The 18,510-nt window shown below is 40.7% G+C and overlaps 2 protein-coding genes across 3 annotated transcripts in view; one reads left to right on the top strand and one right to left on the bottom strand.

The window, feature by feature from the left end:
• Positions 1 to 11,523, bottom strand: sall2 (spalt-like transcription factor 2). Of its 2 annotated transcripts, none has more exons than XM_014008933.1 (3): positions 11,240 to 11,523; positions 1,553 to 5,363; positions 1 to 1,210 (listed from the first exon to the last, which is right to left on the bottom strand). In XM_014008933.1, the coding sequence occupies exons 2-3, from the start codon at positions 5,051 to 5,053 to the stop codon at positions 914 to 916; spliced, it is 3,798 nt and encodes a 1,265-aa protein (XP_013864387.1). In that variant the 5' UTR covers positions 5,054 to 5,363; positions 11,240 to 11,523; the 3' UTR covers positions 1 to 913. The 2 variants fall into 2 exon arrangements, with proteins under 2 accessions (XP_013864387.1, XP_013864386.1); XM_014008932.1 differs by lacking the exon at positions 11,240 to 11,523 and adding an exon at positions 9,432 to 9,981.
• Positions 11,240 to 18,510, top strand: part of trim110 (tripartite motif containing 110) — a 12,117-nt gene continuing 4,846 nt past the window's right edge. Inside the window, exons 1-4 of the mRNA XM_014008939.1 lie at positions 11,240 to 11,300; positions 13,240 to 13,758; positions 13,849 to 13,944; positions 14,697 to 14,930. Of these exons, the coding sequence (XP_013864393.1) occupies positions 13,273 to 13,758; positions 13,849 to 13,944; positions 14,697 to 14,930 (816 nt within the window). The 5' untranslated portion in view covers positions 11,240 to 11,300; positions 13,240 to 13,272. The remainder of the gene's footprint in view (positions 11,301 to 13,239; positions 13,759 to 13,848; positions 13,945 to 14,696; positions 14,931 to 18,510) is intronic.

The following is an 18,510-nucleotide window of genomic DNA, read 5'->3' on the forward strand; positions in this document are numbered from 1 at the left end:
TTTTTCATGTGTCTTCCTTGAACTAAATCACTATTTTTATTTATTTCAAAAGGCTTTTTTTAATATAGAGATACAGAAAGTACATCTTACAACAGACACAGACTTTGATATATATTTGTAAACCTAAAGGCTTATAGTAACTTTGATTTCTTCAAAGATGTTACAGATTACTCGTACAACAACACTAAATATTCACAAAGCTGGAGGGCAAAGGTCACCAACTAGCTCATGCCCTCCCTGAGCTCACAAACACTGCAGAAGTGCTTTTGTTTTGACAGGAACAATACAGATAAACGAGAACTACAATAACATGAACAATTTCTTTTCATAACCACAATATGGGAACAAAATACTTAATAAAACCCACATTAGCACATTCATATTGATACATTTGTTTTCTCTTACAGCGCAAAATCTCTTCTGCATATCAAATAAAATGACTCAGATATAGGATTCAGTGGTTTGAAACAAAGCTGGGTTGTAGCYTTTGTCAAAACAGTTGGTTTTAATTTGATTGAACCTCCTTTAGGGCCATTTGGATGAGATTTAAAATGTGACACAACAACCTCAACATTTTTACAAAATGACATAAAATTAGTTAAACACATTCTATTGTTTCCTTATTGATGAGCCAGTAGGACACTGACAATGCTATCTGGGCTTGCTGATGAGTTCAGTTAATCACAGTGAAGTTACTTATCCCAGATTTTTGTTTTTCTGCGATAACACAACAGGACCAAGCTGAGTGACTTTACAACAATCACATACAGACATATTACTGACTATCAAATTGATAGTTGCCTGAAATGTGTTAAGGAAGCAGTACTATGCACATGTTCATATAGATGTGCTAAAAGGCAAACAATGATTGAATACACCAGAACATTTCCCAACTAATCTCTGCATTGTCAAGCTATGGTCCTTCTCTTGACTCCTCTCCAGCTTCCTCGGAGATTCTCGGATCCATCTGCGATCGCGCAGATATTTTGGGGGGCTGTGTTGACTCATTTATATCTTGGTCATTAGTCCCGTCAGTACTGGTGCTGAGGAAGGTTTGGTACTGGTTCCAGAAACCCGCTGAGCTCCTAGTGGCTGGAATATTTAGAGACGCCATAGATGTAGAAGAGGGAAGTTGGTCAGAGGACGAACGACTGCCTCTGGCTGGTGGACGTGATGTTTTGGGTACTCCACCATGATGCTTCATGTGTCCCTGYGAATTAGAGGAGTTTAAACATTTCGATTTACATTATAATGCTTTCAAGAATGAWAAATGGGTTAAATAATGGGATTATTAAATACTAAAATAAAACAGAAAGTGAAATCAGTGGATAGTTTTCTTTTATGGTGCACAATGGCTAACATTTAAACCCAATAGTTGTTTTTCCAATTATACAATAATACAATGCTCACCATAAAGCAAGGTTAGTTGTTATTGTTAAATGTAAAGCACTCCTAAAGCTAAAGAATGTGTTTTAACTTGACAAAATCTCTGTTCCACAATGAAAACATTAAATACATTCACTGATTACAAACTGAAAAATATTTTTCTTACCTTCAGTCCACTGCGACTGGCATACTCTTTTCCACACTCAGCACAGCAATAGGTCTTCTTCTCAGGACGTGACATTGGAGATGGGAGTGTTGGAGCCAGGTTGATGGGCACAGAAACATCCAGAGCTTCCTTTGAAACCAGTCCACTTATCTTAATTCCTTCAACACAATCTTCCCTCATATATGAACTAAAATGAGAGCTTTGACGTGTCTCTCTTGCAGAAGTGACTGCCCTTTGTGATTCACCCCTAGCTTTGGATGCTAGATCATCTGTCTMCACCACCATGGGGGTTAGTTTGGGGTCAGGCACAGGTCCTTGGTCTTGTTTTGGTGTTGGAGGTGAGGGAGACCGAGCTTTGTCTTCTTCCATAGGTTCCAWTGACTGTGGCTTTGGAGAGGCTGAGTCTGTTTCCATAGCTGTTTCTGCATTACCATCAAAAACTTCTTGACCAGAAATGGAATCAGAAGTTGTAKTGGGATGAGAGTAAGCAAAATGAGCACTAATAGCAGTTGTGCTTTGTAAGTTGTCCAGATCAGGTGTGGCATCAGGGAAGGCATTTAAAGTAGATGATTCTTTAGACTCTTCATGATCCTCTAGCATTACAGGAGATGACTCTGGGGTTTTGTTACCACTGAATAGAAGGAGTGAAGGTTCAGATGTAGGAATGTGGTTATCAGCAGAGGGTTGTTGTTGAGCATGACTTTCTTTGCAGGTAGGCAAAGCTTTATCTGACTGCTGTGAGACTGGCAGAGGTGCATTGACACAAAGGATAGGAGGGTCCGCAAGGTCTGGTGGTGGAGTTTGTGTGATGGGATTTGGGAAGGGTTCAGGGCTCAGGTTGGAAGGGGGGATTTTATCAGGACTGGGGGATGGRGACTTGCTGAGACTTTTCTTATCCATATTTACACTGACAGGGATTGAGCAAACTGTTGYTGTTTGACACTGRGAGCTTAAAAATGGGTCTCTAGTGTGGCCATCTAGAGGAGGCGTTCTACTTAAAGCAGCATTTTGGTCAGTGGGTTGGGYCTGTGACTGTATCAAAGATTTTGGATTAGATTCAAGTGGCATCTCCTGTTTAGAATCCTCTATGCTGTCTGGAGGCAGTTGTCCACCAAGGTGCATTCGTATGTGATGTTGAAGAACAAGGGCATTGGTAAATTTACGCTGGCACAGTGGGCAAGAGTTCTGAACACGTGCATTGGGTGGTCGAGCGTGATGGGTGGCAAGATGTGAGCTCAGGCTGCCTTTAGTTGAGAAAGACCGCCCACATATTTTACATGGAAATGGACGTTCTCCAAGGTGTGTGGCCTGGTGTAGCCGAAGTGCTCTGGGACAGCTCAACACCCGGAGACAGACCCCACACTGATTGGTTGCCAGGTTATGTGGTGAGCCAGCAGTACTTAGTGATGGTAACACTCCACCCACCATTGCATTTGCTCCACTGCCACCCATTCCTAGGGCAACAACCATTTCACGGGTGAACTGTGAAACAGAGGTAGAAAGGACATTTGAAGATGGAGATGCCACAACATATGTGGTGGAGGTGCTGGCATTTGTAAAATGACTGTTGGCTGAACTTGAAGAAAAGGACTTAGGGCTGCCAGATAAAATCTCAAGCATGGAAGCAGTAGTAGAAGAGGAAGTCCATGAAGAACAGGAGAGTGGAGGGGCCTTCTCTAGCTTCTCCACCAGTCTCTGCAACTTTGAGGTTTCAGATGTAGGAGTGGTAGTAGTTATAGAGGAGGGCAGAAATGATGGAAGGGTGGTAGCAGGTTGACCAAGAACTTTAGGAAAAGAAGAAACAGGAAAAGGAAGTTGGGAATGGCTGGAAGAAGTATYTTGTTGGGAGCCAACAAGAGAGGGTAGTTGCGTACGTAGCAAGCCCAATGCTGGGTGGCTATACAAAGGTGAGTGGGCAGTTTGGGAAGAGGAAGAAGTGGAAGTAGTTGGGAAGAGAAGCTTTGGGAGGTGGGCCAACTGAGAATAGGCTGCGGGAGGCAGCAGTGGTGCGTGAGGTGGAGTGTTTTCATCAAAGTGCTGTTTGGAACCTTTGAATAACCCAGCAAGGGTAGAAGAGGAAGACAAGGAAGGGCTGGAGAGAAGGGAGGTAGCCAAAGAAGAAGTGGATGTTGAAGCAGAAGTGGATGACTGGGATGAACAGGAGGCAATTGAGGCTGCAGCAGCAACAGCCCTATTTAGCTGCAGGAGAGAGTGAGAAATCAAAGATAAATCTACACTAGGAGGTAGAGGCAGTGTAGAAGGAGCTGATTCTTCAGAAGTCCCCAAAGYAAGTCCACTACTAGTACCACTGGACTCCAAGTTATCTCTGCACTTTTCATCCTCAGTCTTAGTTTTTGGCTTCTTCTGTGTAATATTCATTCCACTAGTGCTACTACCACTGCTGATGATCTGCCCTATATCTGAGACCCCAGGGGCCCCTAATGCTACCCCAAATAAGGATGGTGGCAGAAGAGAAAGTGAGAGCTCTGGGTTTTGTTCACGATGGCGAAGAAAGTGTACCTTCAGGTTGCCTCTTGTAGTAAAACGACTCAGGCACACTGGACACTGGTATGGTCGTTCCCCTGTGTGGGAACGAACATGTATCTGCAGGGCAGAATCACTGCTGAAGATTTTTCTACAAAAACGGCACACATGCTGGAGGCGGCCCGTAGTGTTGGAACTAGATGCTGAGAAGTCAACACCACCAGAGACAGACTGCAATGTGCGTTGTGAGTTTGGGATCACAGATAATGGTGTGGAGAGGGATGAATTTAAAAAGGAAATGTCACTCTGCCCACTTGCTGAAGTGGTATTAGGAGATTTCTCATGAAGATATCGATTAGGTATAGCTAAAGCTAGAGGATGTGTGGAGGAAGACATGGAGCTGCCTGCAGAGGAAGTGGTGAAGGGTTGGGAACATTGAGAGCTCTCCCATGGAGGACCATGAGRGACTGCAGTTCCCTTTGCTCCTTCCATCTGTGATTTGTGAGGCTGCAAAATCTGAGATAAGGATGTACATGGTTGTGTGAGTTTGTTAGCTGTCTGAGAGGGAAGCAGGGAGGAGAAACATGCCAGGAGAGGGGCCACCGTGGTGGAGGGCTGAGTTGCAGCTGGCTGGGTCGTATTTTTGCTGCCTTCCAAGCACAACTGAGGCAAAGGAGGCAGGAGATACTGGGAGGGCGTGTCTATGCTATAGGAGTCCCCACCAAGACGTAGCACCTGTCTACAGATCTCCTCTGTTATCTGCATTTGATGGATTTGTCGTTGCTGCAGCACCCGGAGCTCCTCTAGGATCAGAGCAATACTCAGTTGGGTCCTAACAGGTGCAGCTGTGGCAGACGTCAATCCTGGACTTGGTATAGGTGTAACAGGACTGGGAGGACCCTCAGGCACCTGACTGGGGCTTCCAGGGTGTGGTGGAGGACATAGTAAGGCTGAGGATGATAACGGAGAAGAGGAGGTAGTGGTAGTAGCGGATAACCCCAACTTGGGAGAAGCCATATTGGCAGGCTGGAAACAGGGAATGAAAGATATTTAGACCTGTACTGTTGAAAAAGCAGTAAGATATTGTGTTTGTAAGGAGTGAGTAAGGAAATTTTAAAAAGAGACCAGTTTGTTTCTGAGSGACTGCTTGGGGGGCTGTCTTGGTGAATTAGTATTGAACCCTCTATGGGTATTTTCGGTGTGTGAAAGCTTTTGAAAAATGAACAGAAAGCAATAAGCAGATCTGGGCTTTGAAGAGATGGTGGAGAGCACTCCAGAMAATCTGTGATGGTTGTAAAGGAGTGTGACTTCAGTGGCAAGTTGTCATCTGGGGAATGTTGAAAGAAAGCAATCTAAATTTAGTTAAGATAGAAATGATTTACATGAAAAATACATCAGTGAGAAATTATATACAATCTTGTCAAGTAGATTATTTTAACTTCTAGTATCATTTTATACATCTAACATCCATCTTTTATTTATTTATTGTCATTCCATATTTTTTCTCTTTTCCAGTTTTCGACAGTTATAGTCACCCTACTGTTGTCACACACACCATGCATGCTGGCACACATACAGGGGTTGGACAATGAAACTGAAACACCTGTCATTTTAGTGTGGGAGGTTTCATGGATACATTGGACCAGCCTGGTGGCCAATCTTCATAAATTGCACATTGCACCAGTAAGAGCAGAGTGTGAAGGTTCGATTAGCAGGGTAAGAGCACAGTTTGGCTCAAAATATTGCAATGCACACATTATGGGTGACATACRAGAGTTCAAAAGAGGACAAATTGTTGGTGCACGTCTTGCTGGCGTATCTGTGACGAAGACAGCAAGTCTTTGTGATGTATCAAGAGTCAGAGTATCCAGGGTAATGTCAGCATACCATCAAGAAGGACCAACCTCATCCAACAGGATTAACTGTGGACACAAGAGGAAGCTGTCTGAAAGGGATGTTATGGTCTAAAACCAAGTGTTTCAGMTTCATTGTCTAATCCCTGTACGTATCCTCAGACACACAAGCATCCATCTGATTAGGGTACAAGAATACAGAGGAGGAAAACATGGTACCAGGTCAACACATAGGCCCAGTCCCGATGCTCAGTGCATACCCTACGTCCCTCTGTGAAGTGTGTATTCAGTCGAAGTGCACAWAAGTGTTCGAGTGTGCAGGTTACAAGCGTGCAAAACAATTGAGAATTGGGACAGTACGGATTACCTCATCAAACACCGGTAGCTACCGGTCGCTGTTAGGCCAAATTTCTTATACATAAAAGCAAATGTTTAAAGAAAGAAATTTTTTTTATCTCCTTCATGATTGAGTTTACACAATTTATGCAATCTATTCACTTCTCTACTAATCAGAAGGCAAAAAAATTAAAATGTCTTGTTCACTTTTAGGAATTCCTGATTTAACTGTTGTGATTGGTTCTTTTTGTGGTGTAATCACTTTATTTAATGTTTATTATTATTATTATTATTATTATTACATATACTTATACATATTTTGTTCCTCTCTTTTCAGTTCTTCATTCCCCCTGGCAGCATTGTTATTTTTTGTACCATGTTCAAATGTTCAATAAAGTTTTATTTAAAAAAACGGTCACTGTTTTGGCAGCAATGAATTGTGGGTAATACACTTCACCGAAGTCCGTAAAAATGCAGACTTCGCGGAAGGGCGGAAATAGTACCCAAAATGGGCGGGGCGAAGGGCGGATGTGGAAAATGTGGGACACACTGGGCACTCAAACCCTTTAACATGAAAGCGCATTTGAAGTGCACAAGGGTGGAACGAGGGTGGGAGTGTGGGTACTGGGAGAGGGCCCTATATGACAGAAGACTTTACCCTTTGACTCCTGTCTTCATGAAAAAGACGCAACATCAAAAAGTGTTCTATCATCTCTTTCACTTTCATCTCCTTTGTAGTGTGGGTTTGTTTGTGTCTGCTTCCAGACGTAACCTTTAACATATGGAAAATTCTATTCTGATTTGGTTTAGGGGCAAGCAGAAGGAGTGAGTTTATGTGCAGTTAAAACAAAAAGGCCAGACAGGCATGATCACTTACGAATTCATCAGCATGCTCACTGGGTAAGCACACTTGGGCAGAGGTGAAAACACATGGAAAATGTGCGTTTCAAAGTGCAACACAGAAACATTGTTGCTTTTTACTTGAAAGCTTGACATTCAAGAGACCGATTCATGTCTTTGCAGCTTAAGTGGACAAATGGTTCCAAATGCACACAGCTGTGCGCGCACGTACACACACACACACACACACACACACACACACACACACACACACACACACACACACACAAACTATATTCACGCTTCAGTGGTTAACAACAAAGCTGAAGGGGACATTAAGACCCAGTACCACTGCAGCACACGTAGTGCCTTTCAAAGTTTCCTTTTCCTTCACCACCTCATGCTCATCCTCTCTGAATTATTTGTGGTCTCTGTGTTTAAACCTGAAAATTAAGAGTGATAGTCCTTGGATTTAATCAAACAAACGAGGCCATTTATTGATGAAACTATTAAATAAATGTAAGACACTCTTCAATAAAATCCCATTTTTTTAAGTCTAGAAGAAAAAAAATCACAGACCTGGATCCATATTACATATTAAATAGGCTGAAAATTATGATTTAGAATAAACATAAAAATTACTGGGATAGGTGTTTAACTCCAGAGTTACTACTCTTCAACACACCAGCAAACATTAGTTATTCACTGACTAACTCTGGTCTAAGATTTGCATTTTTGCCCTTTAAACAATCATTTCTTCACAGACTATCACACAAGTATCTGACAGGCAGCGAGGGTCAGGCTCAAGAGCTGCTGGGGTTGGTTCTGTTTCCTGCTGGACACGGATGGAGGGGTCAGCACTGAAGACCAATGTCTCACTGCATGATGAAAAAAAGTTGGAATGGTTCCATTTTGACAAAAACAGAAGAAAAACAACAATCTTTATCTAAACCGAGGCAGCGGATGATCGGGATCAAATGGACTACATTAAGTGAAATGATGTGGGAGCCTGATTTCTCTTTCCCTTTTTWCTCAGAACTCACTGCCGGGCCTCCTTCTCTTCTGTGCGCACACAAACACACACGCACACATACGAACTTGTTCATCCACTAAACTACTTTGCATTCAAATGGCAAGTGAACACTCAGTCCTTTGAGCCAGGAGTCCGCTGCCTCTCGTTTTACATCAGAACTAAACTTAATCACATTATTGCATTTGTCTGAGCTTCTAGCTATTTGTATTAGGAAAAGTAAAACCACCTAAAATATTTTTGATTGTGTAAAACAAGATTTTTTTTTTGTTTGTTTCTTTGTTAAAGTCAAACCTTTTGTTTGTCACCTGGTGATTCCCATAAAACAGTCAGCCGATCAGGTTGTTCGTGATATTGACCGAATATTTAATTTGGGCTCCTGGATGCAGCTCAGGCAACAGAAAGGGCTGCAATGAGGAGGAATGTGCAACAATGGCGTTCGGGGAAGCACAGCTGAGTGCACATCACCCTCTTAGAAACTCTCCTAACACATAATGCCACTGACTGGAGGCACAATGCTCCCTTTTCACCATCAAGCTGACTGCTTATACCACGTGGAGAGAAAGGTAATGAAAGAAAGGACAGAGCCAGACATTTTTTTCTTTTTCACCCAGGCCCTGTGGCAGCCTCAACATCGCTCTCCACCTCCCTTTCTCTTTGTGGGGGTTTGGACAGAATAATTAAACACATCATTATTTAATGTTAAGTCTGATGAGATTGCTGAAACGTACAGGGATAAAATTAAATAATGAAAAGTACAATCACAAATGTATTCAGTAATCTGAAATATATAAAGATAAACATGAATAAGCCTTTTTTTTCTTTTGTTTTGAATAGTATTGTCAATTTAACTTAATGGTTTACATATATTAATGGGATTCAAATAATAATGGAGAAAGAAAAGCATCACATTATAACTGTAAAAAATAAAAAAGATAACTCTAAGAGTTGTGTTTAAAAAACAGTCAAAAGAGTGGATTTTATCACGTTTAAAACGGAATTTTTCGTGCCAGAAAGACAACCATCGCCTTTTATGTCGTGCCATTTTACCAGTTTGCTCCTCCATGAGATGGCTGGTGGTTTTTTTTTACGTCAATGTGAAGAAATCAACGCCAAAAAAGCGTCTGGGAGATGCGCGCGCCCGCTACTGTACAGCGACCTGTTGCACGCCGTGCGCGCGCCCCCCACATCATAACAAGTTATTATTCATAAAATATTACGACTCCTCTGAAAAAAAAAAAAAACGCGCTTCCGGATGTGCGTTGACATGGCGGGCCGCTCGTCGAGCGACGCGGTCCTGTAAGAAAAAAAAAAACACACAAAAACATCAACTCACCCTGTTGGAAACGATGATTTTTTTTTTCTGTATAATTTTTCGGCACCGATGTTGTGGAATGACGAGAGAGGAGGAGGAGGAGGAGGAGGGAGGGAGGGAGGAAGACCCTCCGGAGCTCCACCGGTCTGATGCTCTCTCAGCCGGGACACTGGCGCAGTGTTTCCCTGRTCAATCCCGGAGATGCGCAGTCGGACCGACGCGTTATTTTTCTTCAAATTAATTATCTCCTTCGCAAATAGACTCTCTCGTGGTTTAATATAAGGAAGTATTTAGTCCTGTGGGGAGAGCAGGGGCGGTGCAGATGGCAGGAATACAGGGAGAAAGAAAGGAGGAGGAGGAGGGGGGATTATTTTTTTTCTGGCGCTGTTTGTGTTTGTCGGGGCCTGCTGCTCCTGTCCAGCCTGTCTGCGCTCTCTGCGGTACTGTCTGTCCGTGTGTCCGTCTGCAGCTGCTGTCTGCCTGCCTGTCTCTCATTATTAATGACCTCAGTTACCAAACACACCYGCTCTGGACCTCTGGCCCGAGGGACACATTGTAGTTTCAATACTTGCACGAGCGGCTGTGTTATTTCCCATCGATAAAGTCAAATAAACTTTCAGTGTGGAAAATAAATGATACATGTTTTTACTTCTGTGTCATTTCATATTTAATGTGTTGGAACTAAATAACAATTTAAAGTTAATTAAATTAAAAATTAAATAAGTTTGTTTATAACAATTTGTGGAATATTTACAAAGCATACTTGTTGAGTTTTCCACCTGTGGATATATAATTTTTCCATTACACTTTTTTTTATTGACTCCTGGTCGACAGCAGCCACCAGGTGCAATGACACATCACAGCCACCAGGTGTCGCTCAAACACAAGTTAGAAGATTAAAAAGCTCTAACCATCTGTTAATTATTAACTTTTGAAATCAAAGATGGTCAAGACAGTTATATGACATTAGAAAACAAACTACAAAAGTATATTTAATTTTGCAGATAAAGGTGGTTGTAGGTGAGACAAAACCACAACGTATTCTGAGTTCTAAGACACACAAGATCTTTGTAAACATTTTCCTGTTAACTGTTTTGAGTCAACTTTGTTAGCAAAATATCTCGCCTACCACTGGACATATTTTAATTACATTTGCAGGAAATAATCATTGAATGTACATCTATTAATTATCATTTGGAGCCAACCTGATGCGAGATGGTTGCCGCAGTCAACAGAGCTTCAAAACACAAACTTGCCAATAAGTCAGCCAGTGTGACATGCATTTTTGCTAAAATTTGGTTTGGTAGTAGCTGAGAGGCAGTCACAACACATACTCAAAAGTGCTACTTTTTGTACAAAATTTTGTTTAAAACTTAAGCATTAACTGTTGGAGTCAACCCTATTTGTCTGTTAGCGAAATATCTCATGAACCACCAAATGGATTTGAGTAAAAATGTCAGAAAGTAACCACTGGATGTACACCTACAACTGATTACCTTTTGAAGCCAGTCAATTTTAAGACTGTCACTACCACTAATAAATATTAGCCAACACAAAAATGGCCATAACTCAGACAATTTTAATGCTAACGAGCAAAGAGTCATCCCAACACATACTTTGAGCGCCAACACATTACATGTGAAAATTGTTCCGAATATTCTTTAAAGCAAAACAAACCCCATTTGTTCTTTGTTGAAGTGGCTCAGTATCCTAATATTGTTTAAAAGTTATATTATTTTTAAAAGAAATTATAAAAGAGTCCCCTCCCCTTTCAGGGTCAGGTGACCCCTGAGTGCAGAGAATCTGCTGGGATTAGTCAAGATACTAACCTCACACACTGCGGATAGGCTCTCTGATGGCAGCGGTCTGTAAGCACCAGGACACCAGCAGGTAAGGAAACTATTTCATCGTTTCCCTTTCAAATAAAGAAGTTGAGCTAGGCAAACAAGGGTTGGAGGTGAACAACAGAATAACAGCAGGTGTAGGAGGATGATCTCCTGATCCCTCTGCTGCYACAGCTTGTGTCTTAGCTGAATTAATGCTCATCAGAGGTCACCCTTTAACCTTGTTTTACTAAAAAATATGAAAATAAATTAAAGTTTTCTTCATAGTCTCATCTATCATCTCTGAAACATTAAGGTCAGCTTAAACCCTAATCAGGTTTTGATTGACCATGTTATAATTTTTAAGATTTTGTGTCATTTTGATGTATTTRCTCAWGGAGTTAATGAAGCATTTTTTATTTTCTTTGACAACTRACATTTTCCATGTAACTATTTCATTTTATCCATTGAGTTTTTTCATTCTTAGAGCAGAAGGTCAGCAGACAGGATTATTGGTCTGAGTGAGCTGTCAAAGTGGGTTTTTCTCCTAACGGTCTTAGTGTCTGGTACATGTAACATGAAACTTACGCAACCTTTATTACTAATTCTGGTRTGACTCTGGGAACAGATATTTGTAAAACATCATGACATAATGGGTAACACTTGTGGGTATTTACAGTACACTCAAAAACACAGATAAGAAGGTACAAGCCCAAGCAGATATTTGAATATAAAAACCAACCAATGGGAAAGTCCGCAGACAGATGAAGACGCACATATGGCAATAGTGAAGTACACAATTTCAACAACCAGTAGTAACACACAAAACATAATGGTGGCCACTCCTAACCTCTGGTACTTTTGTAAACAGTTGATCATTGTAATRTATTTTTCTAGCCATCTATCAACCCATTTTCTCCAAGTTTTAATTGACGACCTAATTACGTGTGCAATGTAACCATTTCAAATTCAGCTATTTGAATAGTTTTATTCTAAGAAAGTTCAGACAACTCTGTGCTATTTCAGAATATCATGACAATAGTTTTGCTTGTATTTATTTTACCTTGTGTTGAATATGACTGAACAACATTAAAGGTAGACTGGAGGAGTTCTCAATTCATTCTCACCTCGACCAGAGAGGTGCGTGGCTTTAATACTCGCCAAACAAAGYCAATCCAACTAATCCCATCTTATCAAAGCACTGGAGACGGTATACCAGTAATGAGCAGGTCCATCTGGTTTAATTCATGCACTAAACTTCTAGCAAGTTCAAAAAGAAAAATCCTCAAATCTACTACAACCGTCTGCTTCAGGCGTTCTTTGGATTACAAAATGAGAAAGGAATGGTAGAGAATAAATACTTAAAAGAACCGTTTATTTATAACCTTCACCCCTACACCAAACACTATTTATATTATAAGCAGATCTAAATCTGAGTGTATTAACTTGAAATAACTAAGCTGTAGAGCTTTAAAGAAACTAAAGTTTGATAAAAAAAACAAACAAACACATTGACACTAACAAAAGGCAAATCCTCGTTCCTTAAAGTTTAAAGAAGCGACCAAGGCCGCTCATCAGAGTGTCACATACAGGCTATGCAAAGGCCCCAAGGTCAAATAACAAAAAGAGAAGTACACGAGATGATGTCAAGTTCACTCTTGCTACAAAGGGTTTGAGTTAATTATGTTAATGAACAACAGATGACTGTATCATCTGCATACAAGTAAAATGCCGCATTTGATAAATTATAACAAAGATTGTTTTTATAGAGAGTGAAGAGCAGTGGTCCTAATATGGAGTCCTGAGGAACCTCTTTGGTTATTGGGAGAAAAGAGAAAAAAGAAACAACATGGTGAACACACTTGTTTCAAGTTGGAGAGTAATTTGAAAGCCAACTCGAGCATTTGCGGATAAGTCAGTTTTATAGTCTTTGTTGGTGTATGGGTGTATTTACAATAAATGTTGCATGTTATTGACCTCTCTTCATCATGTAATCCACTTTTTAGTTAGCAGCTCTGATTAGGAATCATCTGAGCACCATGGCGTCCGTGGATGAAGAGCTGACTTGTTCTGTATGTCGAGACAGCTTCAGCCAGCCCCACCCCCTCCCTTGTGGCCATAGCTTTTGTCCAGCTTGCATTCGTGAGGCCTGGAGCGGCCAGAGGGAAGGAAAAGTTTTCACCTGCCCCCAGTGTCAGGAGGAGCATGGAGAAGTGCTGTGCGACTGCTGCCCACTGCAGGCAGAAGACGGGCGACCACCTCTGGCTGTAAAGACCTGCCTGAGGTGCGAGGTGTCCCTGTGTGCTGGCCACCTTCAACCCCACCTGGATCGACCGGTGTTCAGCAGCCACCTCTTGGTGGAGCCTGTGGGGGATCTGTCCCAGAGAAGGTGTCCCGCACATTCAGAGGTGTTCCGCTACTACTGTGTGGACGAGAGGGTGTATGTGTGCGCTGACTGTCTGCTGGAGGGGAGCCACGCCCAGCACAAAGTGAAGGCACTGAGACATGTGGAGGAGGACCTGAAGGTCAGGTGGARGGCTCCTCGATGACTGTGTGTGATTTAATAGTTGCAGATGAGGTGAGGCTTCTCTAACTATGAATGTGGGACTTTACAGGTCATCCTGCAGACGCTGCTCATCAAAGCAGAAACCAAACTCAAAGATGGGGAAAGAATTCTCAAAGAGCATGAAAACATTGACTCTGCCATGGCTGTGAGTTCAAATACTGAATTACTTTAGATTTGTTCATTGGTAGATCCAAATATACATCATGATCATGCAGATCAGAGCCGGCTCTTGGCATAGGCGAACTAGGCGGTCGCCTAGAGCGCCATCTGCTGGAGGGGGCYCCGAACTACAGAAGAAAAAAGTAATTATTTGTTTGTAACTCTGCTCAGCGCCCCCTTCAATTAGCGTTATATAAAAAAATAAAATGAAGTATTACAGGAAAAATAAACTACTCTACCCATAAAACACCACCCCTCCCCCCAATGCAGCAAACGCTCCCACCATCTCTCTCATTTGATTGACGTTGCACTGACACGWCCTGCTCCGACACTCTGACGGGGGAGGGGCTTATAGTGCCTCTCAGGTAGCYGTTCATGTTGACAAACTTAATAACAACAAGTCTGTATTTTGTTGTCCCATACATGCCAACCTCTTCAGACGTTTACCTGTATAAAAGGCCTCAAAAATCTGTAAATTTTGCAAAAAATCCATACAACTCGCACCCGAGGGGGCAAATAAATCTGTTTACCATAGTACCTTACACTGTCAAACTTGTTTTTAGGGGTTCAAATTGGGGTGGGTGGGACATAGTTCGGAGGGTGAGAGGGTGCGCTTCAACTCGCCCAGGGCACCAGAATGACTAGAACCAGCACTGATGCAAATAATCATTTATATCATTCAAACTCATCATAAAGAATGTTTATAACTCAGTCGCTGATCTTGATTTTTGGTTCCAGGACTCCCTGAAGAAYGACAATAACCAGGTGGAGCGGCTAGACTCAGACCTGCAGAACCAGGTGACAAAACTTGCCACAGCTCTGAAGGAGATCACCAAGAGGGAGAGGCAGCAGATCATAGAGCGCGTACACGACGACTGCGCCAAAGTACGAGATGACATGAGCCAAACAATAAACATTCAGCACTACCTGAACCTGCTGCTGGCAGAGATGGACCCTTTCCTGCTTATCTGGGTAAGATACGTACATCTTATAATACTGCATAAATATGAAACATAAAAAAGGAAAGAAAAGAAAATTAATGCATACAAGTAAGTTCATCTCAGTAATCAATAGGACCATACCCAAATAGGTAACACTTTATAATAACTACACCTTATTTATCCTTAATTAATCATTAATAAAGGGTTACTTAACCTTMAAAACATCATTAATTAAGGATGATTCAGACTTAATAAGCTATGAATTAACTCATTTATTAATGTTTTACCCATAAAGGCTGATTACTTCTAAAACCAACATACTCATTGTTTACTCATGCTTAATAATAATAATAATAATAATGCATTTTATAAATAAAGCGCCTTTCAGGACACCCAAGGACACTGTACAACAGAAAATAATAATAACTCATGAGTTAACTATTCTATACACTGTGTATATCTATATGCAAATGCTCATGTAAACATATTTTCACACCATGTGTTAGACATGTGTTATTGGTTAGAGCAGAGGTTCTCAAACTGGGGTCCCAGGACCCCCAGGGGTCTGCAAAAGGTATCTTGGGGGTCCTCAAAAGATTTCACTAAGTTGTTAATTTGGTTTTTATTTTTAAAAATGCATGGAGAACAATGAACTAATAAAAGAAACACAATAAACTTAATAAAATATATATTCCCATGACATTTCACTTCAATTCAATTCAAATTCAAAAATACTTTGTTGATCCCAGAGGGAAATTAGGTGTTGTTGTAACTCATTTAACTAAAGAGTTATTGTAGATGCTGATGGCTGTGGGCAGGACAGATCTTCTGTAGCGGTCTGTATTACAGCGAAGTTGAAGAAGCCTCCGACTGAAGACACTTTGTCTTTCTATGACAGTCTGATGAAGAGGATGGTCAAGGTTGTCCACAATGTTCTTGATTTTATGTAAAATCCTTCTTTGCACCATCATCTCCAGAGATTCCACAGTTGTCCCCAGAACAGAACCAGCCTTCTTTATCAGGTTGTTTAGCCTTTTTAGGTCCCTGGCTCTGATGCTGCTGCCCCAACAGATGATGGCAGAAGAGATGACGCTCTCAACAACAGACTTGTAGAAGATCTGCAGCATCTTGCTGCAGACATTGAAGGATCTCAGCTTCCTTAAGAAGAACAGTCTGCTCTGTCCTTTCTTGTAGACTGCTTCACTGTTGAGTCTCCAGTCCAGTCTGTTGTCCAGATGAACACCAAGGTATTTATATTCCTCAACCACCTCCACTTCTTCTCCCATGATGGAAACAGGGTTTGATCTAACACTATTTCTCCTGAAATCTACAATCATCTACTTTGTTTTGATGACATTCAAGATGAGATGATTGTTCCCACACCATGTCACAAAGCGGTCCACCAGCTGTCCGTACTCAGCTTTAGGGGTTGCAATGAAAATAAATTATCTTTTAAAACAGCATGGGGTTCATTTGCCCTTGTAAGGGGTCCCCAGACCCAAAAGGTTTGAGAACCCCTGGTTTAGAGAATGTTTGAATTGACTATCTACTAACCCTGTGTTAGTAGTTAGTTAAGTCTTTTTGTGAACCCTTCTAAAGTGAAGACCGTTTGTGTTTATTTAAGCATTAGTCACCAGTTAGTTACCAGCTTGTACTTTTCTGTCCTCTGATGTAGAAAGACTGCATTTCCACTTACAATCATTACATATGTTCATCCAATCACTGTATAAGGGGCTGTAGTGTAGATTGTATTCACTCATGGTTCTGATTTTAGCTTTAAATTATATTAAGTTTAAACATGATAATACAAGTAACTACAGGATATGTTTAGATTAGATTTAAGCACACATGTACAGTAGATTTGCAAACTTTACAAGACCCAAAATGCTCTTATTTTATCAATTTATGAAATTTCCTGTGAGACCTGCCTGAGCATACGTTTAACTTTCTGGTTAGAGCAAGATGGCTAAAACTTTCCCTGAGAGGAGCAAAAATGAAAACCTATCTGAGGACTGTGGGCCAAATGCATTAATATAATACATGAAATACAAATTGTTTTTTAAGTAAAGACCCTTTATTTTATTGCTTATGACTCCAGTATTTTTTCTTTAGCCCGTGCTCTTGGAGGAAGTTTGACTTAACGCTCAGGCAGCAAAGGCTCACAGGCCTTAATTATTGATGCACTGCAGGGTTAGTAGATCAAGGTCAATTCAAACATTCTCTAACCATTAATACATATCTAATACATGGTGTGAAAAACATTTATATGAGCATTTACATACATAAACATAGTATATAGAATAGTTAATTCTTGATTTGTTAAGCAGGAGTAAATGAGTATGCTGGTTTTAGAAGCATTTAGCCTTTATGGGTAAAACATTAAAAAACTGTTAATTCATAGCTTATTAAGTCTGAATCATCCTTAATTCATGATGTTTTCAAGGTTAAGTAACCCTTCTTTAATGATTAATTAAGGCTAAATAAGGTGTAGTTCTTATAAAGTGTTACCGAAAAGGGTGCAATGAAAACACAATTTGGCTTCTGATGAAAAATCAAAAGTCTCCATGAAACTGAATTCGATTTTTTATTTTTATTTTTTGTGGGAAACTCCATTTTCTTACAGTTGGTTTAGTGGTCAATCCATCAGCTTAACCCTTAATTTGACATGTTGCTCACAGCTCTGTAACTCCAGAATTCCTTTAAGATGCATGCTTTTCAAAGCACAGACTTTACATTTCAGATTTTCAGGAGCAAATCCAAGGGGAAAGTTTATTACAATTTTTATGTTCTCAAAACAATTAGGTCATGCACAGACACAAGTTTAGGGTTATTTTATTTCTCTGTTTACTATATCTATGTCTGATTGATTGAGGTAAATCAAACTCAGATGTATACAAGATGACCATACAGTATATTACCCTCCATTAATATGTATCTAACACAAACTAAGTAAAAAAAGATGAAACTGACTACACCTCCTTATTGAACTTCATGTTATAAAAACAAAAATAATGGCTAAAATATAAAGGATCAATACATTTCAATGGTCAAGTCAAAGTATAGTTTGTAAATAAGCTGAAATGTTGCAGCGAGTTCTCAAGAGAGGAGCATAAAATTATTCATGTCAAACTTAATGAACTTTATTAGAATAATGACCCAAACTTTGTTCACTTCTAAGTCAGAGACAGATAAGAAACTGACACTGATAATGCAGGGACCAGCTGTTGTGTATTTTGTCTTCAACAGGGATGGCATGTGGTGAAGGTAAGAAACAATTTAAACCAATCCATAGGTCTGCTGTGCATTATGTCCTGATGCATCTCAGTAATCCAGGTAAAAATTCAAAAAGAAAAAAAATTGTGTAGGTCCTCTGGACGGGTTCTTCTCTAATGAAACGGTTCGTCTCTCCTCCAAGAGACTTCTTCAGTCTGAGAGTTTCAGGCAAAATTCAGGCTTTTAAGCCCTGCCTCCATGTGACTGATACTCACATCACATGGCTATCGTTGACACCTAATTAGCACCTATTGTTAACGGGGTGGATGGGGGGTGGGCGTTCAAAAGAATGTCCCAACACAGACGAGCTACATCTAATGGCCAGAACTCTGCAGTTT

Source organism: Austrofundulus limnaeus, unplaced genomic scaffold (genome assembly GCF_001266775.1).
Source record: "Austrofundulus limnaeus strain Quisiro unplaced genomic scaffold, Austrofundulus_limnaeus-1.0 Scaffold54, whole genome shotgun sequence".
Taxonomy (NCBI): Eukaryota; Metazoa; Chordata; class Actinopteri; order Cyprinodontiformes; family Rivulidae; genus Austrofundulus; species Austrofundulus limnaeus.